At 56.9% G+C, this 26,971-nt stretch overlaps 1 protein-coding gene across 1 annotated transcript in view; it reads right to left on the reverse strand.

Annotated features, from left to right (window-relative positions):
* Nucleotides 1-818: 818 nt before the first annotated feature.
* The window catches only part of PPP2R2D (protein phosphatase 2 regulatory subunit Bdelta), a 44,553-nt gene continuing 18,400 nt past the window's right edge, over nt 819-26,971 (reverse strand). Inside the window, exons 3-10 of the mRNA XM_032882060.1 lie at nt 18,788-18,885; nt 14,837-15,002; nt 14,306-14,418; nt 11,312-11,489; nt 8,418-8,582; nt 6,183-6,352; nt 6,019-6,110; nt 819-1,253 (exon numbers count right to left, since the gene is read on the reverse strand). Of these exons, the coding sequence (XP_032737951.1) occupies nt 974-1,253; nt 6,019-6,110; nt 6,183-6,352; nt 8,418-8,582; nt 11,312-11,489; nt 14,306-14,418; nt 14,837-15,002; nt 18,788-18,885 (1,262 nt within the window). The 3' untranslated portion in view covers nt 819-973. The remainder of the gene's footprint in view (nt 1,254-6,018; nt 6,111-6,182; nt 6,353-8,417; nt 8,583-11,311; nt 11,490-14,305; nt 14,419-14,836; nt 15,003-18,787; nt 18,886-26,971) is intronic.

Raw genomic sequence — 26,971 nt, forward strand, 5'->3', positions numbered from 1 at the left:
AACCCACCCCCAAGGCAGCGAGGGCGTCACACACGGGCTCGGGAAGCAGCGAGGCCAGCGCGCGTGGGATCCCGGCAGTTTGTAGAAAGAACGTCCCTCCCACAAGTCCTCTTTGAAAAGGCTTAGAAACAAAGCACGTCCGCGTCCCCGCTGTGAACCGAGGCGCTGAGGGACTCAGACGTGTCCCCTCGGGCAGCGACGGCGCCGCTCACGGCTCTCTCCGGGGGCCGGGGCCAGGCTTCGCGCAGACCTTACCTGGCGCGTTCCCTGCACCATTTCCACAGAAACAAAACAGACTTCAAGTTTGGGACGGACGGGCTCCCGGCCCAAGCGCTGCTATCCTGCCCGCGAGGGACAGAAGTCGTAGCCCTTGCTCCAAAGCGCGATTCTGCAGAACTTCGTGACGTGCAACAAGAGCAAATAAAAGGCCGATACTTATCTTGGATTTAAAACCACTTTTTATAGTGTGTTGTTTTATTCAGTGGTCACACCCGAGGCCGTGAGGGCAGGTACAGGTGTGGGGGGTATAAAGCTGCGGGACCTGCTCGGGGAACCACGCCCTCGACAGGGCCACCCGGGCTCGGAGGACGGCGGAGGGGCGGGGGCACGATGGCACGCACGTGTGAAGGCCCGAGTGTGACGGGGGGAGCCAGGGGGGTAAGAGTTTCAGAAAAAGAGATGTTCCGTCAGACAGCTTTCCTCTGGGGCGTGAACCTTTCGGTCTGCGAACCGGAAAGGAAGGCTCAGCCTGAATAAAGACACGTGCTCCGAGTAACGGCCTTCACTGAGCACGGTCCCCCGACTGCGCGCTGAGCAGGGCTCCGCGGAGCAGCGGCCCGCGCCCGGCTTGCTGCAGGTGGAGGCCGCCCGTCCCGTCTGCGAAGGGGAGCGGGCAGCACCGCGTGCCCCTCACGGGGAGGACAGCGCCCCTCCTCTGAGAGGACGGCCGGGCTCAGTCCGCGCGCTGGCTTCCTTAGTTGACCTTGTCCTGGAAGATGTACAGGTTGTTGGTGGCGGCCACGGCGATGACGTTCTCCGCCGGGTGCCAGGCCGTGTGCAGGATCTTCTTGTTGAAGTCCAGGCTGTCCACGCTGATCTCGTCCTTCTTTCTCTTACCGCCTGTGCACACTTTCCGAGGCTTTAAGCTGGCCCGAGGCTTACTGTTCTCCCGGGAAGCTTCCAGCGTGACGTCCCTCCGCGTGTTCCGGTCGAACATCCTGAAGAAGTTGTTGTAGGACCCCGTCATGATCGCGCTGCGAGACAAGAAGAAAGAGCAACGCCTGTCAAGGAGGAAGCACTCAACACCCCTGCCACGCACGGGGCCCCTTCCCTCACCCCTCCTCTACCCGACGAGACCTTTCTAGAAAAAACGACACTAAGGATGGTCTGGAGAGACATGCAGGGGAAACTTCCTGCTCAACGGTGTACGTACAATCACGTCAGCAAAAAAAAGTACAGAATAGGAAGGAAAAAAAGAACAGTCACACTTTTAATTACACTTTTTTGTTTTTATCGTGATCTCCACACCCAGCGTGGGGCTCCAACTCACACCCCGGAGATCAGGAGTCCCACGCTCTTCTGACAGAGCCAGCCAGGCGCCCCACGTTAATGAGTTTTTAAAAAAGTAAAAAAAAACAAAAAAAAAACCAAAAAACCCCGACACAGTGACCGGTGCCAGCCACAGTAACAGTGTATTTGTTTTCGGGTCTGGAACGGTTGCAACTCTGCCGATGACCGAAGCTGTGCTCAGGGGACATCAGCCAGACTTGTCCCAGCACCACACACGGTTGCTTGAACAGTACTTGATTCATTTTGATGTCGAAAAGTTGTTTCACGGGAAGCAACAGGAACACAAAGAGGAGAAGTCCTCGACCTCAGTGTGGGTCTCGGACGCTGCCGTGCTGCCCACGTTCTTCTTTCTCCAGCATTAATGCTTCCGTTAATGATTCCACCGTTTCTACAGTCAAAACATTTGTTACACGGGTAGAAACTTCTGGTCTTTTTCTACAAAACGGAGAGGAAAATGGCTCACAGTCCGTGTTGCCATGATTTGGCCCACGGCTTTAGGACGAGCCCCACTGCAGACCCCGCAGCCCACTGTCCGATCGAGGCACGGCCAGCAGCTGACCCTGACCGCGGGCGAACCCCCCGGGGTCTGACTAAACCGCACGCAGGAAACAGGCTCAACTCCGAGACCACTCTGCTCTTGAGCCCCGGGAGTGCCCAGCCGGGGACGCTCGCCAGCTCAGCCTCGGGCCGGATGCCAGCAGCGAAGGCTGAGTGGGGCGCGCCCACGGGGAGCTGCCGTCCATGCTCGGGAAGCCACATTTCCTGGGAACACAGAGGGCGGGAGGCTCCCTCAGGGCCCGCTGTCTTGTGCGAGGCAGAACCACAGCAGACTGACTGCGGCAGACCCCGGACCCCGGCTGCTCTGACCACCGGGCCTTCCCAGGAGCTGGGAAGGCGGCGTCCCCACCGCACTGGTCCAGTGACCCAAACCACACAGACGACCACCTTCCCGAGCACTTGGCCAGGTGTCACCCTGTTCGCGGGTACAAAGCAGACTCAGGAACAAGTGGTATGTCCGTTTTTGCTGCTGGACCACCTGAGCACAGCCAGGCGGTGCCAGGGACAGCACAGCCCCGGGTGGAGTGCGGATCCCCCCTCGTGCCACACCATCCCTCCAGAGGGGCTTCCTGGCCAGAAGGCAGGGGAGGGTTGGCAGGGATGAAAGAACAGGCAGCTGTTACTGGAAAGCTCTCCGACGTTCCTGGGGATGGTGACTTAAGGGAATGTTTCAGTATTTTGGATATACCAAGAGGCATAAAGAAAAATACACTGTCCACCTACCCGCCCGCTTGGTCCAGAAAGACTGGTCCCCCACCCGGGGCCCCTAGCAGGACGGTCAGTCCTCAGAGCAGGACAGGATCATTCCGGGACACGTTTACGTGTCAAACAGTTACACATTCTTAAAAACACATCCATCTCGTGCGTTCTACAAGACACAGAAGACATCGAGTCATCGTCTTCCAACAGCGCGCGCTCTCCGGTCTTTATCCCTGTGAGGTCACCTACGGTTCTTCCTGTCGTAGGTTATGGGAGGACCCGTTCCCTGTCCCCTCAACCCGACACGTTCGCTAGTTCCTGTCTCTGAACAGCTCTTCCTGCCTGTGCGCACTTTACTGACCCACAAACACGCGGGCCGCTGCTAGTCTCCAGAGGACCACGGTCATCGGCCTCCACCCCCAGCCTGCCTGACGTCACTGTCGTCGTGAGAGCTCTGGGACGGCATCCCGGTCACTCTGACCTGGTGACTCCTAATGAAAATGAGCATTTTTATCCATTTTCTTCCCATTTCTATTAACTCCCATTCCTGAGCTGTCACTTTCCTACCGACCAGGAATCCTCTGCAGAGTCTGACGCTTCTCTCTTGAGCAGCTGTAGTTCTCCGCTCGTGCGGGTTCCGTCTTTACTGCGCACCCAGCATGTGTCCATCTGCCCGGTAAACGCCGCTGACGCTCCAACACCACCTCCACCTGGATCTGGGCTCACCGCACGCGGCGCTCTCCCACGGCTCTGGCCGCGTCTGTACAACACGCAGCTTGTTCCCTCTGGCTGAGGGAGAGCCATAACCTGTCCCCCAACATGGACGACCGAGACAAATGACTCGTTCGGCGTCCACGTTCCTCAGCTTTGCTCACAGGGCTGGGGCCGGCGGCGGCTGCTTTCGAAGATGGCGTCCTTTCTGGGGGGTGCGCCCCGTCTCGTGAGCTCCCCGTCGGGGTCAACTGCTCTCCACCTGAAAGCCACTTATCGCACACACGTTCTGAGCGATCCCCATCTTGACACACGCCCCCGGGCTGACAGCAGCTTTGTCCCCGCGTGCTGGGGCAAGGACGAGGGCTGGCTGCGCCGTCCACCTGCTGCGCCGTCCACCTGCTGTGCGGACCGGGCCGCTCTCAGCCGGACCATCTGTTCTCCCAAGTAGCGCGTCAGGCGTTCCACGGCTGTTTTCAAGGTCTCTTTGCATCTGGTGCCTGTGGTTTTGTTCGGACACGGGGGTGGGGGTGGTTTCTGAGCCTCCTGAATCCATGCGCTCACTCTCCCATCAGCTCCCGGAAATCCCCGATCTGGCTGCGCCACAGGCACTCCTGGGCATCTGCAATTTGCCCGGTCCCCCCCACCACCCTGTGCCCCAGGTGCTCCTGACCTTCCACAGGTCCCAGTGGCCACACTCCAGAGGCACGCTGGGCCCCTCTGATGCTCTTCAGTTCAAAAACCCACGGTCTGTCTTGCTACTCTGGGTCTCCTACCAAGTCCACAGCCGTTTTCAACCACTGCGCTTTTCGTTTCTAGAAGTCCTGTTTGATTCCTTTACGAATTTCCTACGTCATTTTTAGGGCTCTTAGGATTCCTTCCGGTGATCTGAAAACATTTCCAGCGTTCGTCTCTTAGGCCCTGCAACTTACGCTCCAGGATCGGACTCCCCAGAGGGGAAGCTCTGTTGCAATTTCTGACTTGTTCACAGCAGCTCCACGTGTACCCGGTACTTCTCACCCGTACGCTCGCATCTAACGGCTTTTCATGGGGGGAAACCCCGAGTCCAGGGGTGCCGGGTGAGGCACACCGCCAGGTCTTCGGTGGGTTTGCCGTCAGCGCGACGCTGGAGTGCTCTCTCCCAAGCCGGGCGCCAGGGCCCGCCGCGTCCAAGCGCAGGTGTGCGGCCTCTCTGCCGGAGCTGAGTGCGTGCTGGTTGGGACCCCAACCCCACTGCTTGTGCGGCCCTGCCCAGAGCCCTGGTGTTGCTGCCAGAGCCTTGGGAAACGGATGCCCGCATGAGGCGTGTGCTGCTTGCCGGGGCGGGTGGAGCCCGGTGCTCTGCCTCTGCCCCGGGGGGCTCGCGTCTGCCACAGCGCCCACGGAACACGGAGAGGTGGCGGTCGGCATGACAAGAAGGCAGGACCTGAAGTGGTTGCTCTTCCCGAAGCCCAGAGCCCTGCCCGCTCTGTAGGGCTTGACTCCTCAGTTAGCTTTTCCAGGTCACATAGCCGGTCCGGATACAAATGCCACATCCTGGGAGGGAGGGCAGGCTGACGGTTCCACATCTCCGGGGACTTTCATGCTTCTCCCACCCGCCAGGGTGTCAGGCCCACTCCCCTCAGGACTCCCATCTGGACGAAGATGGATGATGCCGTTTCCATAATCCCTGAGGGTCTCACTGCCAGTGCGCACTGTGCGGACCCAAGGCTTCTTGCAGCGCACCAGCCTCCCCTGTGAAAACCTAGCCCGCCGGGTCCTGGGATCAGATGTGCCCGGGCCAGCCTGGCACTCCAGCTTCCCGGACCTTCTGCTTCCCGTCGCCTCTTCATGTGGCCATCGCGCACTCTCCCTCGCTTACCTGTGCGCTCCGTGACCCACGTGCAGAGATCTGTGGCGGCATGGCCAGCGGCACAGGCCTTTGCCGCTCACATCACGGGGAGGCCCCACATAACGCAGCGTTCTACTAGGGACGGTGACAGTCTCCTTCCGGCACCAGAAACGCACCGTGTTGTCTGAGATCGAAAACACAGCCCTCACCAGCACGGCCGTTATTGCCCTCCTCAAAGGACGTGCACGAAATAAACTATGAGACACCAGAGCCACTGCCTCGTCAAGGCCACTGGGACTTCACGCCAGCCACCCCGCCAGTGAACTCGGACGGCATTTCCCTTCTTCCCTCCAGAAGGAAAGGCAAACTGGAACGTGGCCATTCCACATGCTTGGCGCTAAGTCCTTCCTTCTCACTCATCTTGGAAATAATACAATGAAAATTATTTTGAAATATTTAAAAAGTCTTTTAAAAACAGCCAAAAGGAACTATAATAGCACGTGCACCGAGTAAGGACGGGGTCGTGAGCGAGGGGACAGCTGTTCCGACGCCCCCTCGTCTCTGCCTGGAACCTGCCGCTCAGCAGGCAGGCGGCCTGGACGGCACAGCCCAGCAGCCCCCAGGCCGCTCCTCCACGACGCGCGCCCCACCTGTCTGATCCGCTCCAGCAGCACTCGAACTTGTCGAAGATGCAGTCGTTTTCGTACAGAGAACAAAGCTTGCTTCGCAGATACTCGTGCACCTTAAGGAAACCACAGGAAAGTCAGAAGGCGCCGCGCGCAGGTGTGGCACCTTCCCTGCGCGGCGGCCTCACCTGGTGGGTCTCCACGGGCCGGCTCTCCATGTTGAGGTCCCACACCTTCACTGACAGGTAGTCCCGGGTCATCATGTACCGACCGCTGTGGCTGAACTTGACGTCGGAGATGGAGGAGATGATTTCTGAGAAGAAGGACCTACTGCTGGGGTCTTCAGGCTCTTCAAAAACTGAAAAACACAAAGTTTTCAGCTTCTGTTTAAAAACCAGGGAATACCTGGGTGGCAGAGCTGGTTAAGTGATTTCAGCTCAGGGTCGTGGGATCGAGCCCCACGTGGGGCTCTGCACTCAGCGGAGTCTCCTTGGGATTCTCTCCCCGTCTCCCTCTGCCCTGGCCCCGCTCACTCACGCTCTAAAACAAACGACCAAACCAAACCAAACCAAACCCCCCCCACAAAACAACAAACCCAGAGAACAAACCCCGTTTCAAGTCCCTAGGCCCTCCCTGGGGAGCCCAGGGGGCCGCAGACCGCACAGCACTCACGCTTCTCGTCTTTCTGGTATGTTTTCTGGCCTTCAACTTCCGAGCTTAAGAGACTTAGATGACACATCCCAGTGCCAGTTACTGCTAAGGGACAGCATCGGAACAGGCCCTTGGTTGTGGCCTGGAAACGCCCCTCAGGACACTCCGACGGGCCTTTTGGTCAAGAACCCTGTGCTGACCACGGCACCAGCGTGTCCGAGCAGTCCAGGCCCTAGCGAGCCACGTGCAGACCTGTCCCGTCCACGCCACGGGAAGACAAAAGCAGCGTCACCTGGGAACACCGGGGACCGGACAGTATCCTCCAGAACGGGCCCCATATACCACAGCCCGTCAGGAAAGGCGTCTGTCTCTGCTGTTCAGGAGTCAAGCTCCGCGTAACAAAACCGAATTACTACTTTCTGGAAGACGCCAGGTGCCTCCTTAGCAGACCTTCCTTCCTCCCACAGGTTTTGCTTTCTCAGAAGAAACTCAACGGCCCTCCTCCTGCGCCGTGGTCGGGAGCCCAGAGCAACACCGGACCTCTGACTGCACCGTCATGCCTTCGGCCCCGGAAACCCCGAGTGCGTGCGTCCGCCTTTGAAGCCGCATTAGCTTTATTTTCCTTTAAATGTAGGAACCCGGAAATGGCTCCGCATTTAGAGTTAATTTTAAGCAAGCCAGTGGCAGCACCAAACATTCGTCAAGTCCATTACTTTACCGACAAGAACTACTTTGGTATCTAACCTGGTTTACTCAAGAACATTAAGGGGCGCCCGGCTGGCTCGTTCGGTGGAGCGTGAGACTCGTGATCTTGGGCTTGTGAGTTCAAGCCCCGCACTGGGTGGACATTACTAACGACAACAACAGAACGTTCTCTTCAGAGACACAGGCCAACGCGGCAGGAGGCTCATCTGTGACCGCGGGAGTCCTAGAGGAGGGCTCTGTAAAACACAGTCGGCCGCGGACACCGCGCGCGGGGCAGAGGGGCAGCTGAGAAGCGGGTAGAGCGACACACGGACGCCAGGCCTGCTGGTGCCACTACGCGTCGTGTGGGAGCCATTCCGGACGCCACGACCGCGAACAGATTTCACCAGCGGAGCAAGCGTCGTGGGAAATGAAGACGAAGGCACGTCCTCGGACAGGCTGCCGGGACCGGTCAACGGACCGTGAGGACGCGTGAGCAGAGTCCCCAGTCACAGCCTAGTCCCCACCATGGGACCCAAAGCGCAACGCGCACACTTCTGGTTCCTTACAAGGCTGGGCCTGCTCTTTACGGCTAAACATAAAAACGAAACTGTCCTCACCTAGAAGACACTTCAAGGCTCAGAGGATTACAGCTAGAGCTTCGCCTGCGGGAACGGGCTTCGAGTGCAGCAAAGCTCACCGCGAACAGAGCCCGTCCCGACAGCTGAGAACCGTCGCGAGTGAGGTGCGTTCCGGCAGCCCCTGCCGAGGTCCTAATGCACAGAGGTAGAGGCAACAGATGGTTCTCGGCTGGGAGTCCTTGGACGAAGCCCAGAGACTCTGGGTGGGGGGAACACGACGGCTGCCCCACCGGGGGACAGCGAACGGCGAGTCCGTGGGAGCACGGCCTCGTGGTCCACGGGCGCCGGCAAGGGCCCACCAGAGGCCACCCGGGGACTCAGGATCAGAAGCCGGTCCTACGCCTGCGCGGGCACGAGGCGCCCAGAAGAGACGCGAAGTCTCTGGAGATGGTCTCGCGCCCGGGGAAGGCATCGACGCGAGACAGACTGAGCCTTTCGGGCACTTACACTTGGAGTGTCTGTCACACAGGGCCGAGGAGCGCATGTCGCACAGTCGGATGGTCCCTTTGCTGCTGCTGTACACGAACACGTTGCACTGCAGCGGGTGGAACTCGGCCGCGGTGATGACCTCCGTCAGCTCCTCCATGTTCACGGGCTTGATGTCCACGATGTCTGCGGACGCACAGTTAAGGCAGAGCGCTCGGCGGGCTTCAGTCCGCGTTCAAGCGAAGGTCGGGCGCGCATGACCCCGCCGCGAGGGCCGAAGCAGACACGCACGGCACGCGAGCCCAGTAAGAGAAGCTGGGTCCCCGCGCGGCCCACACCGCCGCCCCGCGCCTCACCCGGCCCGGACCCACGCGCGCACACGCGGAGCCGGCGTCCTGCCCTCCAGCGTCCCATGGGAAGCCGTTCCCAGCAAGACCGGACATGTCTGATAAAGCAACCAACCAAAGGAAGCAAGCAGCCACTTGTGCAAAAATCCCACACTTCTATCCATAAATCACACACAGGAAAGATCTGTCAGATTCCAAAAGATTCTGCTTTTTCAAGAATCTTTTCTTGATCAGCCATGAAGAGCCCATTCCAAGCGGTCAGAACAGTGCCAACCCTGCAGTTTGCCAGCTGTAGACATCATTCAATTAAAAAAAAAAAAGAATCTGGCTCTGGCTTTGGGTCAGGATGGAGCAACAGGGTCCACATGGACGCTTCCACTGAAACATGTAAGAACTGGGCTGCCACAGCTCGCCACTGGACATGAGGCCGCGCAGGCTGTGGCCCTGGAGGGGCCGGAGCCCTGTGGCAGGCCTGGGGACGCTCATGAGCCCTTCTGCGGCAGAGGAGAGGTCCCGGCAGGTTCAGGGAGGAGCACCGAGCAGCAGCCCGTGAGGACACCGCCCAGGATGCCGGGCCGGCGCCTCCACAGCAGGGGCAGGGGCCCGAGCCTCGGGGAGCAGCACGACTTGAGGCCAGAGCGCTCATGTGAGTGGAGCGAAAGGCACTCAGAGGGTCACGGTGCTAACAGAAGCGCGTAGCAAAGTGCCGTGGGTTCTGTGACCTACGTCGCCACAAGGAAGGGCATCTGAAACATGACCGTGGGATGGAGTCTTGCAAAGACAACGAGAAATAAGACTGCGCAGATAAATCACGTATGAGTCAGAGTTCTCACAAAACACGAAGAAAAAAGAAGAGATTCCAAAAGGAGAAAGCCCACAAAGGATGGTAAAAAAAAAAAAGTTCACACTAATGGACAGTAAATTAACAGAATATACTTCAACTCACCTATAATCAAATAAATTAAAGATGGTCTTATTTTGGTTTTACTGATGTGAAAAGTTATTTTAGGAAGGTCCAGGGTTCTGCTAAAATAGCTCAGAGGCGGTGGGAACGCCCGTCTCCAAGCCTGCCCAGAGGCGACCCCCACGCAGCCCTCTCTGTGGCTCACGTCCCAGGGACTGAGGCCACGGACGCGTGCGCGGCTCCAAGTGTACACCCAACCCTGCGGCTGCAAACCCCCATTCTGACCCGGGGACAGATGGCTATGACGCGCCAAGAAATCAATGAGGCCAGCGGCATGAACTCTGGAGCTTTTGGATGTGCCCCAGGCCCTGTGCACACAGCTCTGCACCCACGGGCTCTCGGGTCGCATAGGACCACAGGCAACCCCAGGACTGCGGGTCTGCGGAGACAGAGAAAGGCCTGGGCGATGGAGGGACTCCACGCTCATTAAGGTCATCGAGTGAACTCGGGCCCCGGCACCCCTGAGTGCTTGCAACTCCAATCACCGTGGAGGAGCTCGTCGTTCGTGGACACCAACCTCCTCACGCAGACGCAGGGTGGAAGCGCGCGTCCGCCGCCTACAGCGGTTACCGGTGCAGGGTGCCACTGGGGGGGAAGAACTTCCTCTGAATTATCTGAATTTTGTTCAACGTGGTCACATATTAACGGAAGAAAGGAGGATTTAAAATATGAGTTTAAGGAGGGAAAGCAGGGAGCACGGGCATGAACCCTGTAAGACGGGAGGTTGTGCCGGGTGCAGGAAGAGGAGACCCCGTGGGCAGGCGTCAGAGCGTCCCTGGCGACCGGGAGCACCTTGGGGCGGACAGAGCTGCCGCGCTTCGCAAATGGAGTCAACAGCCACACCAAGCACAGGGACAACAGGCCGTAAAAATCTGGTGTGAAACGCTAGAGTTTAAAACACCACACACACTTCGTCTCGCGGCTCTTCCTGAGTACAAGGGAGCACACGCACGTGCCGAACTGTGTCTAGAAAGCGGCCGAGGTGACCTGTGGACGTCTGTCCCACTCTGGCCGGCCCGACATGGCTCCCAAACGGGGGAAATCCTGACCAGTGCCCCTCCATGTGCACACAGGACAGGGCTCTCGCTTCTGCACAAGTCGACAACTTCGAACACGTGTGCCTGGGCAGCCGCACGCGGACGGTCACCCGAACAGAAACGGCACCCCAGCAGCATTCGGAACACACGGAAGAGGCCTTCAACAGCTCGTCTTCTGACACAGAGCTCTCCCGCGATCAGCCGCTCCTAACCACCCCTCTGACCGAAGCCAGGGTCTTCTATTCTCGTATCTGCGAGCAGGTTTGGGGGGGGAGAGCAGGGGACCAGGCAGCTGGGAACCTCCAGACACACACGCACTATTTAAAACTGTCTCTCAGGAACCCAGGAAGGCAGGTCGTGCTCATTTCACGGAGAACTCTCCCCAGAGGTAGACAGCAGTTTCCAGTTTTAAGGACAGGTTAACCCAGAGACCTCACACCACAGGCTACCATGCAGCAAGCCGTGCTCCGAGGTGCCGACTCAGATGCAGGAGCGGACGTGCATCCAGAACTTTCCTGAAGAACAAACCTATGAACAACGCCAAGACAGCCAACCGATGAAGGATACTAAAGCTTCTGTCTGTGATTTCTAAATGCCATAGATTAATTCTCAGGTCATCTGCAGAAAGATACGTTTCATGATCACTATTTACCGAAATGGAATTTATATGATAAGTGTGAGCATTTGCAAAAATTCGTCGTGGACTTGCTTCTACCATAAGATCCATGGGCTTCAATATTGGAACCTAAAAATGGAAGGAAATAGGAATTCAAAACAAAGATCACCACAGCACAAAAGTACAACACTTACAGTAGAAAACAAAAGGGAACAAACCTGTATTCCCAGCGAGCTAAGAGTTCTGCACAGGCACTACCCAAACAACCGAGGAGCAGAGCTGTGAAAACAGGCTGCGGACGGGGTCCTGTCCCTCCCTGCAGCCGTCCCTGCGGCAGACCACCCCGGCACGGGAACACACTGACGCCAGGGCGGGTGCCCCAGGGACGGGCCTTCTGCCCGTCTGTCCCGCGCGCTCGTGTGAGACACCATCAAGGACCGCCCCCCCTTCCTCTCTTGCGGCTGCTGCTTTGCAGGGTACAGTGTGAGCCTCTTCACTGCCTGCGGGTCTGCTGCTCCGTGCACGTGCTGGGCGCCAGGGAGGGGTGCGGGGAGGGGAGAGCGCACAGGAGGGCCCCAGAGAGCTGATGTGGGGCCATGGTCCGTCCCGTCAGCTCCTGGCCACGTGGCTGGTCTGCCTGTCAGGGCTCCTCAGCCGCTCACTGAATCCGGCAGAGACAGTTTCTGGAATGTGTAACGGACTTCAGTGAAAGGGTTTTCAAAAGGAGCACAAAAACCCCATCTCTGTGGTGGGCCCTGTGGTCAGGAACAGGACAGCTACACCGCTGTGGAAACAGTGCAGTCGCCTGGCAAGGGGCCGCCTGCGTGTGCCAAAGCCCCACGAGAGGCAGGGGCGCCATCATGGGTGACCGTGTCCACATGTGAGCGAGGAGGAAGAAGTCCCAACACCACTGACATCTAGTGAGAAAGGAGGCAGGCGTTTAAAAGCACAGTAAAAATTAACAGTCGCGACTCTGTTACTTTCCTAATTAAAAGCCAAAGGGAGCACCGGGAAAGGCTAGGAGGAGAGCTCTCCCTGTCTCTGCCCAAAGTCTGCAAAAGTGAGCTTGGGGACACGCACAAACGCCACCTTCATTCTCCAGCAGCTGACCCCACAGCGGTGTGCTCTGCAGCCGGAGGGGTCCTGCAGGGCGCGCGGCAGGCCGCCACAGCCCCCCGACGGGGCTCTAAGATCCGAGCACATGGCAACTGTCCTGTTAGGACAGAAAGGCGCCTCCTCCTAAGTAGGTCCCTCTCCTGGCACCAAACACTTAAGAGGAAAACAAAATTTAGAAAGAGGAGTATTTACTCCTACTCAGCTAAATTTGGGCAAATAGTCCTTTTTTAGCTCTTAGAAAGGCAATTAAGAAGTCAAGTGTAGGCCCAAGGTCACAGAAGTCGGTCGGTTCTCAGCCTGTGACGCTGAAATCTGCGCTCACAGCAGCTGTTTCCGACGAAGCCACACTTGGGTCCGGCTGCGCCAAGTGCCTCCGGCGAAGGTGCGGAAGAGCCGCTGAGTACGACTGACATGGAGCCCGACGAGCCGTGGGTTTCCAACGGGCACGCGAGCGTCTGGTGTGGCGGAACAGGCCGAGACGGGGCAGTGTGCTCGGCGGGAGGCCGTGAAGGCGGTGGGGCACACACAGCGGACACCAGGGCAGGAGGCAGGACAGCGTCGCAGGGCACCCAAAGTCTCCGTTCGGTCACACTCGGAGTTCCACAGGATGGGAGCTGGAACCTGAGAGCCGCTGTCACTCACGTGGCTCATCACCACGGCATGGACGTGGAATCGAGGTCACGGCGGGGCAGAAACCACCAGTGTTTACATCAGAACATCCTGGTTCCAATCGGGGCTTAAGAAACTCTCCGAGTCAGTCACGCTGCTCCTCACATCTACCCCCTGGATGCGTGGGGACACCTGGGTCCCGCGTGCGCTCCTCCTTGACCATGCGGTGTCCCGCACCCGGGGAGCACCGGCCCCATGGCTGGGCTGGGGCTGTCCTGTGCACCCACCATCCCAGCACCCCGTGCGCGCCCAGCACCGAGAGCCTGGGGAACAGAGCAGACAGACCCGCGCACTCTGCACCTAGTGTCACTACGGTCTCTCAGCGGGGTGCCCTTCCCTGGAGCACCTTAATGACCTGTGACGTGGTCACTGCTCAGGTCTTCACTTGATAAACAATATTCAGCAAAGCTTCAAACCTCGTTAAAAAATAAACCAGCCAACCAGCAATTTTCACGTGAACCGGCCAGTGCTGTCTTCCTGCCGCTGCCCCACGCACGCGGCGCACCCTGGCACCCCACCCCCTTCCCATCTCCTTCCGCACACCCTCCAGGTGGGCACTCCTAGGCAACACCTGACCCAACTTCACAGCCGTTACAGTGTGAACCCAATCTAGGTGTCAGAACTGATGAAGACGGTCGTGTCACAGGGTGCCCAGGGATACCAAAAAGGAAGGGAAGGTATTACGGACGGGCAGGCGAAGAACCCTGAAAGCTCTGAGGGTGCCTCAGCTAACTGCGGAGACGCCACGAGAGCCCCAGGGTTGTGTGGTTCATCTCGCACCCGCGGCCCGTGCGGCTTCATCCGGGGCACCGCACCCACGGGGACCTCACCACCACCAGTGTACGCCTTAAAACCTTCGCAGTGAACGCTGATACGCCGAGAGAGATTTCTGCTGCAGGGTCGGACTTTAGTTTAGACTTTCTTTAGTATCATCAGATTTTTCTGAACTTACTGTGTGGCTTCCTGCTTACGTGAAATACAGGGAACCCCACTGTAACACACACGCACACTACGGCTGTGATCACAGACAGCCTCCGCGGGTCGGGAAGGCCGATGTCACCGCAGTCCTGCTCAGCGGTCTTCTCTACACAGCTGACTTACGCACCGCCCCTGATTAACCAGGAAGAGAACTGGGTAGTTTGAGAAAAAGCAGTGTGTACCCGCAGTGCTGTAATTCGAAATGGGTCTCGAAGCCGTCCATCTTCATCTTTCAAGTTATAACCTTCTGCTCTTTTGTCCCGTTCACTTATTTTCCATAATTTAATAGTTTTATCTGAAAATAGAAATCTCAGTGTCCATATTAAAAGAAAAACCGTATTACGCACCGTTAGTCGAGTATCGCATCAGAGAACTCTATGGCTCTCTGTTGACTGAGAAGCTACGTGACTCTGAAGGTGACTTTCCGGTATGGACAGAGCGGACGCTCAGTCTGCAGGGTGAGGAGAGACGGGGCGCGCTGGAGGGCAGGGCCGCACGGGAGCGCGCCGGCTTGCTCACTTGTGTGCTTTTCGTTTCCAGCCCACCGCCTGCTCCCCAGTTAGTAATTTACCCTGTGCCCGAAGTGGAAAGCAGAAACCACGTGTAGAATGGGTTAAAGTAACAAGTAAAGTAAAAATCTGCTACACCCGGCAAATTAAAAATAAAATCCTAAATCAAATAATCCCTTAAAAAAAAAAAAAAAAAGCTCTTACCATTTGTAGAGAGTAGAAAATGAGCAGCATTCTGTTGTGGTAGCCACCTAATTTTATTAATTTTTTCCTCAATTTCTAGACTTTTCAAATAGTCAAACTCTGGTTCGTGACTCTGAAAGGTGCTGTAAACGTTATACTCTCCCCTGGAGTGCGGGCGGCTTTTGTTCTGCAAGGAAACGTGAGCTGGGTTAATGAACAAAGCACAGGACAGAGAAAACTTCAGTACCACCAATCTGGATATAAAATGACTACACACATTTTTAAAAATCAAAGAAAACCCTGGGTCAAAAATTATCAAGTAGAGAACACTCTGAAATAACTTCCTTGGAAAAAAACCAGTATCCGATAGTTTCGCAGACCCTCTACCCCACGCCAGGGCTCACGCGCTAGAGCGGGGTCCGTGGGACGTGCCTGCCGCCTGCACTGGAGCCAGGGGCCCCTTAACGCAAGGAGGCTCCTCCACGGATGCACTTTTCCCGGAGAGGCTGGCGGGCCCACGATGGGGGCAGCACGGGGCAATGTGGCCCCGTGCGGCCCACCCAGACAACACCCCCCGCGCGCCACCCCAGGGAGAGGAGGACGAGCAGTGCTCAGGCAGTGACCAGCACCAGCAGAGGACCCTGCGATGGAATTTTCAACTCGCATAAAACAATACGTACAGGACAGTAAAAGCAGAAAAACATGCTTGGGAAGATGCATATTGTCTTCAAAATAATAACCAACTCTGGGAAAGCAGAGTGAGAAGGCGGTAGATGTGGGAACCAAGCTGGAAGACAAACTAGGGAGAGCACAACGGGGGCCACCTCTACCTGCCAAGGGCTTTTCTTTTAAGAAAGAGGAAAACCTTGGTGGTGGGTTCATAAATGTATTTACATTAATCTCTGAAATCTTCTGTAACCAAAGTGACATTTTCTATGACACAGTAAAAATATCACATAATTAAAAACCAAGGACAGCAAGATTTTAATTCTCGCTAGATCATCGGCACCTGAACTCTTACATGTTTACACTTGAGGCTGTGTGTCAAGGACATCGAATGAAACAGAGAAACCTTTATGTCTGGGCTTGTGTATTTCTGAATTAAGATCACGTGTTATGAGAAAACACCCCCCAGCTCCCTGAATCTCTCCCCTGCATGGCTCTCTATGGGCTGCACACCCCCGGAAACCACATGCGGACCCCAGGGTCTAGGACCCAGTTGCCACGCGTGGCTGTGTTAGGTGCGTTAGCTCTCTCTTCAGGCCTGCATCCCACCCCCCACGAGAAAGCAGAACACACCAGCAGATGCTTCTACCTTGCCCATGAGAAAAAGGAAATTGAAATCCTTAAAGAAGAAAACTCTATGGCATCAGTCCCTCAAGACCGTGACCAACTCCGAGAAAACAGGACACGAACAACTGTCTGAGGCACCCACACCCAGGAGCCACCTGTCCTTCCCGCCACGCTCTCCGAGAAGACGCGCTGCAAGCGTCTTCCTGTTAGAACCGTGCCGCCCCCTGCCACCCCTAAAACCTCCGTCCTACAGGCTGAGACCCTGCGTTAGCCTCCGAGGACCCCCAGGCAGGGAGCAGTCTCCATGCTGTCCGGGAAGAGGTAAGAACAGAAAAGCGAGAGGAAGGGCCTCGAGGAAGACCTGCTTGCCCACGGCAGCTGGGTCCCTAGGAGAGAGCAGAGCCAGAGCCACCAAGGCTGCCCGCCTGAGGTCCTGGGAACAGGCTTGGCGAGGACAGGAAGATGGTGGCAGGTGCAATCTGGTTCTGCTATGCTGCGTGCTGGTGTCAGAACTACTTACACCCGAGAGTTTGCCCCGTGAACTGCAGCAGAGCCGAGCCAAGTCCCTCAACCCTGCTTGCCTGAGGCTGACACACTGGGCTGCGGGGAACGGAGGCTCCGCCGCTAAGAAGGAAAACAGCTTGAACATCGCACTGTGAGCTCTGCTCCCTGCCTCGCATCTCGGGCACACCCTGAACTTTCCGACGGCCCCCTCGCCCTGACCCCATGGCCGGACACCCGTGCCCCCTTCCGCACTGCAGCACAGCCCCGTGCCCGGGGTCTCCGCGGGGAGGGCGGCGGCGGCTGTACTGAAAGCACTGGGAGAAGCCGCGTCCGCGGTGAGCGTTCCGTGCGGCGAGCACCAAGATCCAAGCAGAGGGAACGTGAAGGCTTTTCAGGTCAACCAAACTATGAAGAAAAAGCTGCCCAGGGTTTATTAAGTTGCAGACAGCTGGGTTTATCAAACTTAAACAATGTCAACAACCCGCTTCCGCGTGAACCCGTGGCTTCACATGACAGCCCACGACGATACACCCTAACGAAACCCTAACCACCAGTCCTCACGGCGGTGGCGCCCAGCACAGTGAGTACCAGGACGCTCGAGTACGCCTATAATCTATCTCCCATTTGAACCTAGTACTTCTTACGTTTAAAAGAGGACTCGCAAAAGGAGACAAATTTCATTCTCTACGAGGATACATTTAGACGGCAAACGTAAAGGCGCGAAGAGGGAACTGGCCGACGGCTCCAACTCGGCCGTCTACCGCCGGGCCCTTCCACTGCAAGTCGGAAGCGCGGCTGCTCCTTCACAGCAGACCGGCCGCGACCGACGTCTGGGAGGGCTGCAAAGTCAGGAACTTGCCGAACCGTCTGTGAAGACCTAGACAGACGAACGACAGCACATACACTACCTACAGAAGAACTCCTGCCGCCCCAAATCAGAAAAAATAGGATTAAATCTACTGAACTAAAAAACTGTCTTTTTAAAAACTAAAAAATAGTTTTTAAATCTACGTGGACATAACCAAAATCAGAGCTACCACAAGCACACTTTAAGGACGAGACGCGGACCCTCCACAGTGCCCTTCCCACAGACCCGTGCAATCCTGCGCTTCGGCTGGGGGGGCCCAGGGCTTGCCCTCCCACAGACGCCCCCGACCGAACCTCGCTGGTGGCAGGGCCGGCCGCCGCCCGCCCGCATGTCTGCCGGAAGGAACGAGGCCCACGAGGTGCTACAGCGGAGCTCCACCACGGAAGGGTAGAGACCAGATTCCGAGGATGAGAAAGTACGTGCCCGTGACCTGCCCCGACACAGATGAGGGCCCTTTGTGTGAAGCTGGCGGGAAAGACGGAGGCCGGGCTGCACGGTGGTTCCTGACTACAGGATGTGCGCCCTGCCCGGCAGAGCACCCGGCCACCGCGCCTCCTTCCTCAGCACCCCCACCAGCTCTGCTGAGGCTCCGGGGCAAGGCCCGCTTCTACCTCCCATTCTCTCCTTATGCATTACTGAAAAAGACGGGTTTCTCTGCCCTTTCCCCCAAAGAGAGGGAGTGACCTACAAAATGGCTCATGAGTGCGAGTCCTCTGGGGGGCCCTCCAGGCCCCGTTCTAAGGACTCCTTCCTCTTAGCACGGACAGTGGGGTCCTCGGGGGGCACAGCAGCAGCAGGCAGCTCACTCTGACTGAGAAGGAAGAGACAATTCATGGCCCCCAACACACAATCTTCCCCGGAGCTGGCGCCGCCGCAGCCGTCCAGCGCGCACTGCCCGCACACTGCCCGCTGGGCCACGGGGCTGGTAGCCAGCACCTCCAGGGGCCGCGGGAGGGATGCTCACCCCCGGCCCCCAGCAAAACGACAGGACGAGAGCAGAGAGATGTGGAACTCCACCACCCCACATCCTTCCCTCGGTCCTCACGACAGCCTGTGGGCAGGGCAAAGACTCTCCTCTCCCGAAGACAAGGGCACAGGGGACTCCATCGGGGCTCGGTGGCTGGACGTCGGGGAGCGGAAGCACGGGTCTTCTTGCTCACCCGGGACAAACGGCTTCTGCACAGGTAGTGTGCTGCGAGTGACTCTAAGTGAAGCCACAGACTGAAAGACGCCCGTGTTTCTCTCCCTCCTTCCAAGTGACACGAGAAAGGCTGGCTTTCACTTGGCTTGTGGACTGAATCACTGACCTCTTGTTCCCGCTGAAAAATAACAACTCTGCCGCCCTTGTCTCCCGTCGCGAGAAGATCTCCAGAGTAATTGAATTCAACAGTTGAGATGATGTCAGCTGCCAATAAAATACAGAAGCAATTTACCAGATTATGATTTGGAAAGGAGTTATAATCAGTAACAAAGGTCAATAAAAAAGGTCCAAAAGACAAACACACACATATACAACTTTCTCGCTGGATAAAGCAACATTTTCACAGGAAACTCATCATTACCAAGCAGCAGCTGATTCCGCTTCTGGCACCCAGAGCCCAAGAGCACATATGGCCTCATGGGCTCCCCTCCGTGGACTGAATGCTTGGTCCCTGGGGCACCAGGATTTATTTAGGCTGCATTATCCTGATACAAGGATATGGAATAAAATCTTAGAAAATTGATTTTGAAAAGAAAACAAAAACACTGGTCTAGAAGACTGTTGTCTGATTTTATGACACATGCCTGATATTAACTCATAAAATAAAATCTCGTTCTTACATGACATTAACAGATGTTTTAATATTCTTTGCAATACCTTTTGCCGGCTTCTGTACAAAATAACACCATACACAGCACAAACTCTATTTCACTGACTGGATGAGACCATTACCACCAATAATGACACAGCATCGTTACCCAGTGAAACACTACCTGAGATTTCAGACATTGACACACAAAGACCTTGGCCATCGGCTCACTACAGGTGAAGGGCACAGGGTAGGAGCAATAAAGCAAGGGCGGCGTCCTGAGGCCGAGGCCTGAAGGGAACGGATCTGGATTCCTGAATGGACCCCTGGATTAAGAAAAACAGAAAAGACCGTTTTCTCCCGCCTGGGCGCGCTGTGTGCGGTCGAATCAAGACAAGGCCATGGGTTGGTCCCGCAGGAGCCGCTGTCCCCCTGCTCCGTCCAGCATAGGGACTCCGCGCCCGCGTCAGCTGCCCCAGACAATCTCAGCTCTGGCTACCCTGAGGACGAGCCGGGCTGGATCAGTACAACCCGCCCGGCTACTGGGGCACGGACGCCAACAGCCCGTCCCGCTGGCGGACAGACTGTGTGCTCTGCACACGGAGGACCCCACGGCCGCGGCGGGAGTGTTTAAAGACACTTTTGCTGCGTAGCTCCTCCTCCAACACTAAGAAGCAGACAACGTCTGAAAGTACTTGGAGAACCTGGCCCATAACGGGGCTCTTAAAGGTGTGCGCAAACACGCAAGTCACAGTTAACACGGGACTCAGCCGTACGAGCTCTCACCTCACCTGCACTGTGCTCCACGCTCTGTTTTTAATTTTTAAAGAGATTTTATTTATTTTAGAGAGAGAAAGAGAAAGAGTGAAAGAGAGCAGAAGGGGGAGGGTCGTGGGAGAAGCAGACTCCCTGCCCAGCAGCGGCCTCAAGGCCCACACCAGCATCAGGACCTGAGCCCAAGGCAGCCACTTAATACACAATGAGCCACCCGGGTGCCCCCTGGGCGCGACTTTTAAACACACACGAATTCTCCTGCCTGGGATGTCCTGTCTTCCTTTTTTCGTTTTTTTTTAAAGAAACAAAAACACCCCTTCAGTTACAGCTGGGAAAAGGACTAGGCTTCTTGTTAGAAGTGTCACTTTTTAAATTAAATTACTCAAAATAACCCAATTTGCGTAAATGAAATTAAAATATCCTGTATTGGACTAAACGGGACTAAATCTCTGTCGTTCACACCAAGGGGGGTCTATGATATTATATAGTTAACGGCATTCTAGTTCTGTCAGTGATTTTTAAACTTAATTAAAATGGACTGAATCTTTTAAAAGAGAAACTCCCATGACTGCCACTGGTGAGAAATTATTTTCATTAAGCTGCGCAAATATGTATGAATCTAAAGTTAGAAAATGTTGTCCACAGAGTTCAAAAGAGCTCTAAAGTCAAAATAAATATACAAACTAAATACCTACAAAATTATAAAACCAACAAAATTTAAATTACCAACACGAATTTAACATGATGGCCATTACTCTACGAAACTAGTGCGATGCTAAAAGCAAAAATATGGTACCGAGGGCACCCAATGGGGCCTTAGCACCGGCCACGCACCGCACGAGGACTCGGGACGCAGTGCTCGGTCTGTCTGAGCAGCCAGAGGCCCCTGCGCAGGGCCCACTCGCACACGGGCCCTGCCGGCCACAGGGGTGGCCCTGCGTCTCTGCAGAGGGGCAGCAAGGCTCAGGCGCTGGTGCACACGGCCGACAGCGAGGCACTCTGGTGGATGGGTCATCTGGCTGCTGCAGAACTCACTCGGCCTGTGTTCTAAGTCATACTCAGAAACCATGACACACGCCTGGCAGCGCCCAAGAACCCAGCGTCGACCCTCTGTCAAGCGCGGCCCACTGCTGGCGGAGGCCTTTCCCTCCCACCACCACCGCCACAATGCCCGAGAGGACTGGAAAAGTGTCCGACCACAAAGCAACAATGCTGGGCAGGCTCTGACGTGCAGGGGACAGCAAAGGGGCAGGAGGCGTGGTAGGTGACAGTCTAAGTGCGCGCAGGGGGCAAAGTCTCAACCTGCCCGGGGCCTCGGCCACGCTGCACACCAGGTGCTGGACATGGAGCTGGAAGGTCATTTCCTGAACTGCTAGGTCCCCCAGCTTGTCCCCATCCTGTCAGGTGGGCGCACACTGTTACTCCCCCTTCCTGTTTCCCAAACGCCGGCTGCCGCGAGTGAAAGACCCTCCCCACAAGGAAAAATCTCGGAAGAAAAGGTTCAATGGGGTCCTTAAGAAGTGACCGACCTCAGGGAAGCCCTCCAGCTGGAAGGCCCACCTGCCCACGGAACGGCCTGCCGGCTCCAGACGGCTGCGTCTTCGACACGAGCCCATCGCTCCCAATCTGCAGACGGCCGAGCGAAAACGCCGAAACAAGGCAGCTGGAGCAAAGAGGGACAGTGCATCGACAAAATGTCAAAGAAATGACAATTAATGTCCTCAAGGGAGCTAATGCCTGCCAACAGGAACGACATCACCAATGCTGGCTGGGCGCCTGCCAGGGGCCAGGGGCTACTCTAACCGAGTGTGGCCCAGGGTGACGCGGGCGCCCTTCCAACAGCCCAGGAAGCAGGGCTCCTGTCATCCCTCTCTGTGGGAGAGCAGCAGGCCCTGGGCACGGTATCCAGCTCACCCGTGCGGCACCCCAGCCAGGCCCTGGGGCGCAGGGCGGGGTCCCTGGAGGATGGGCGACATGCTACTACAGAGAAAGGAAAACAAGGAAATGCGCTTTGAAATTCAAACAGTAATAATTTCAAAACTCAACACCTATTCCAAAGGGTAGAGCCGGAAGACAGAGGTGGACAAGAGGAGAGAAAAGATCATTAGAGGACGGGGGTAGGTGGCCCATCACCAGGTAACAAGCTCCAGAAAGAGAAGAGAAAGCGACACAAACATCAAAGGACTAAGAGGAGCGTGTCCCATAGCAGGAGCCCAGGAGCCTCCAGGCTGACGAGGTCCACGGAAAGCTGAGCCGGACCCAGGAGCAGACCCTCGCCACGGTGCCTCACTGTGGAAAGCACACCACTGGGGATAAAGGGGGATTCTAAAATTCTCCCGAGAAAACGAACAGGTCACACAGCAAAGGAATCAGAGGGCAGCAGACAGGACGCAGGAAGACGGTGGCTGGAACGCCAGCCGTCCTCACAGTTCCGAGAAAAACCAGTTTTTAACCCATAGTTCTACACCTGGCCAAATTTCCAACTGCCTTTAAAAGGGCAGAGTAAAGATATTTCAAACATGAAGGGGAAAAAAGCCAAGATCACAACAGAAGCCCCTTTCTCAGCAACTACTGGATGATGCAATTTGGCAAAATGAGCATAAAGCAAGGGGAAGGCAGACGGGGAGCGAGCGGACATCCCCGCGCCGGCGAAGACAGGCCAGGAGGCCATGGCGCTGGGAGCAGGGTCCCGGCGGGGCAGACGAGCGCTGAGGGGCCCGCCGTGCCTGGGACGGCCGGTGACGTGGTGGCAGAGCTGCCGCAGCGTCCGTTCCCACCGCAGCACACACAGAGGACCAAGCGTGCAGAGCCACCAGGCAGTCGTCAGCTCTGGGGAAATGAAATTTGTATGCGAAAGAGAACCGAGGCCGCAGCTCGGGACCCAACACTGTCTGCCGCCAGCACAGCGCGGAGGGAGCGGAGACGCCCAATGGAGTCCTCTCCACTCCCTTTCCTTTCCCGTTTCTTCTCTTTTTCGGGGAGGTGGGTGCCTGTGGGGGGGAGGTGATGTCAGCAAAAAAGCGAAGTCATCAGTCACCAGAACAGGAAGTCCGTACTTACCGTTCAGAAGAAAACCCGGAAAGTGGAAGTTAGCAGTGTGAGGCGCCCGGCCGAGGGGGCCGGCGGTAAGAGGCGCTGGATGGAAGAGGACGGACCGCGTGGACATAAGGAAGCAGGAAGAGGACGTGTGGAGGGGCAGGGGGCCCAGAGGGGAAACGTCGTCAACAAGGCATTAAAAGATGGAGAACATGAAGTCACGTTCATGTGCCCATGGCCTGGCGGAGCCGCGGGGGCTGATGACACACGAGAGCTGGGTCAGCAGAAGACAGGCAGGGACAGGGGCACCTGCACTGGGGGGTGCGGGGGTCAGGGAGTGCACGGCACAGGAGAGGCGGGAGCAGACCTGGGCGGACACGCGGTGTCATGAGACGGCCGCTCTCTTCTAGGAGGCAGGACAGAAGTCACCTGCTCGGAGCACAGGTCACGTGGGGGTGCGTGAAGGAGTGTTCCCAGGGCAGGAGCCAACCGCAGCAGAGAAATGCAGGGTTGGGTCAATGCCCACGTGAGATCTGAGGGCTGCAGCTTATTTTCTAACATTCAGCAAACACGTGAGTGGCTACTGTAAGCCAGGCAGTGCCCTGGGCGCTGGGGACACAGCACAGGCCGAGTCCCTGCCGCCGTCTCCACGAACCGAGGAACTCTGAACGACCCCTTCACTGCAGCTTGTGGAGCTGCTCGCGCGGGCAGATGGGGGACCAGGTCTGGGCTTCTGCCCGCGGTGTGAGGACAGGGGCTGAGACAGACAAGGAGGGTCAGAGAGAGCGAGGAGGGACTCGGAGTCGGGCCCGGGGTCCAACTCCAAGGGCAGCTCCCCGTAGCGCATACACAGACGCCGCGGTCTCTACGTCCCCAGACTCTGAGCTTTTCAAAACCAAACGCGTGAGCAAGCCTCAAGCTTCCTCTATTTCGTGCCCTACGTGCGACCTGACCGTGACCTGCGGCAAAATCCTGGGACCCCTTCCAAGTGGCCGCCGGTAGCCGCCCTGTCACCGCCGGCACCACTGCGGCTCCCTGGGGAGGGAGGGACCCGCGAGTCGGAACGTTGCACCCAAACCGCCGAGTCACGTCCACACAGAACGAAGCCACGACAACCGCGACTGTGACGCCGTTTCCGTCCGCGCAGTCTCTCTCTCTGTCCCCGGGCGCTGGGGGTGCTGGAACCGCCCCTTCCCACGGGGCCGCTGTTCCCGGGGCGGCTGCCCGCGCCCGCACCGGCGGGACATAGGGGAGACCCAGGCTTGTGCGCCACCTCCTGACCCCACTGTCCCATTCCGGACCCCTCCACTCACCGCCTCACCAGGACGCCCCAGCCCCGACCGACCGAGTGGGCAGGAGCAGCGGGGTGGGAAGCGGCCCCGTCCCAAAGGCCGTGCCCTCCATGGTGGCAGCCGAGACTGCCGCGCGTCCGCCCAACAGCAGCGTGGTCTTCCCAGAAGACACCGAGGGCACCTGCCGAGGGACCCCATCCACGGCGAGCCCCGGAGCAGGCGCGCGCCCCCAGACCCGGGAGTCCTCCGTGGGTCACCCCCGCCGGCCCCCGCACTCGCGTCCCCATGGGGCCCTGGGGCTCCCCGTGGCCGGCGCCCCAGCACTGCGGACGCTGCACCTCTGTGTACCCCGCACTCTGCCCGCCCCACCTCGCCCATGCACTCGGAGCCTCGAGCACCCAGGACAGAGCGCGCCACGGCCACGCCACCGCCACTCCCGAGGCTGGGGCTCCAAAGGCAGCCCTCCTGCCCTCTGCGGCCCTGGCCGCCTCCGCCCTCCAACAGAAGGTCCCGACTTCACGCAGAAACACTGTCACCCTCATCCTCGAGAGTCGGCTGACCTGCCCTTCACGCTCCCACAGCAATGCGGGCGGCGCTCTGCCCCCACCGCGGCCAAGGCCACCTGCTTGCGCCCGGCCAGCCCCTCATCCCCTCCCCGACCTGTGACCGCCTGGGACACACACCGCCCTGGCCCCACCACTCACCTCGTGCTCCGCAGCACCCGTCCGAGGGCGGGCATACATGGCAGGGGCTCCCACGGTGACAAGATGCTTGGGGAAAGGGGTGGCCGGAGGGGGGGGCGTCAGTCCTTAAGCGTCCGCCTTCCTTCAGGTCATGGTCCCAGGGTCCTGGGATGGAGCCACGTGTGGGGCTCCCTGCTGAGCGGGGAGCCTGCGTCTCCCTCTGCTGCTGCTCTCCCCGCCCCCTGTGCTCCCTCCCTCTCTCACTGTGTCAAATAAATAAATAAAATCTTAAAAAAAAAAAAGAGGCTCTGGGAAAATCACACTCAAAAATACTGAAGATGCTTTACTTACATTCAGATTAAAGTACTGTCTACTCTCCAAGGACAAAAGTCCAATGAGAATGTCTGGTAAGTCAGAAAATTTCTACGTACTGAGGCGACTACGAGGGTAGAACACAGTGAAGCACCACACGGTTCCCTTAAAAAGTGGACACTTTTCCACTAACAGGCACCAGGAAACACGTGCGTGGGTGTGGCATTTCTCATGTCTCTCTAAAGCAGATCACCAGCGGCCGGAGCTCTTCAGAACGCGGCCACGAACGGGTAGGCGTGAACTGGAAGCCTCCACGGAACAGAGGAGATGGAAAACCACCTGTGCGAGCGACAGCGCGGCTCCAGCCTGGAGACACTATCATCTGAGAAGCAAAGCTGAGTTTCTCCAAAGTGTGAGGACTGAGTGAAGTGGGACAAAGGAGAAAAATCTGAATATCGCTTTCTAGTCAGTCACTAACCCCCCCCAAGGCCCCCAAAACCAGTTTGTGGCAAACTAAATAAACTGGAAAAGTCAGAAGGGAGAAGTGAAAGTCATCTTCTCTGCTACTAGGACAAACAGGACTGTAATGAAAGGAAGCGCGAACTGTATTTTAGGGAGACAAGGACAGTTTTAAGATCTGCAAGTGAACCCACACACTGACACACCAGGTTAACCGATCGAACAAAGACCACCCGGTTCTCTCCTGTCCAGGCGCAGCGCCGACAAAACGCGCACCGGACCACGATAAAAGCACCCAACGCACGGAGAACAGAAGCGGCCTCCTTCCCCTTGACAACGAGGACCCACAGAACAATCCCGAGCCAACATCAGTTTCGCTTCGTGGTGAAAATGCGGGTGCTTTTCCTAGACCATTTCTGGGACGCTTCCCTCTGAAGTCAGGGCGGTCAGACAAGGAAAATGAAAGGCGTCCAGATGGAAAGGAGTAAGCAAACCTCTCTGTGCAGACGGCATTACCTTGTGTGCAGAAAATCCTAAGAAATCCACGAACCACTCCCTACCGGCGCTAATAAACACGCGTGGTGAGGACTCAGGACACAAGAACAAACAAAGACCAACTGTGTTTCCATACCCCAGCAGTGGACAATCCAAACTGAAATTAAGGAAACAATTCCACTTACGGTATCATCAAAAACAATAAGGTATTTACGAATAAATTTAACCAAAGATTGCAAGATTTATAAACTAAAAATTATAAAACATTGTAGAAAGAAATTAAAGAAACCCTCAAGAAATGGAAAGATTTCATGTGAAGATAGAAGTATTCTCCAAATTGATGTACAGAGAGTACAGGCAACACCCCTTTAAGGCCCGAGCAGTCCCCCACACCCCCACCCTGGCAGAGAGTGACAAGCTAAATCTAAAAATGCATGTGGGACTGCAAGGGACCCAGAAGAGTCAAAACAATTTTTAAAAACAACGAAGTTGGAGGACGCACACTTCTTGATCTCAAAATTCACAGCAAAGCGACCATAACTAAGACAGAGTGGTACTGGCGTGGGCTGACGTACAGACCAAGGGGAGAGAATCCGGAGTCCACACAGGTACCCTTACATCTACGGCCAATTCCTTTTTAACAGAGCTGT

Source organism: Lontra canadensis, unplaced genomic scaffold (assembly GCF_010015895.1).
Source record: "Lontra canadensis isolate GAN:19392208 unplaced genomic scaffold, GSC_riverotter_1.0 scaffold79, whole genome shotgun sequence".
NCBI lineage: Eukaryota > Metazoa > Chordata > Mammalia > Carnivora > Mustelidae > Lontra > Lontra canadensis.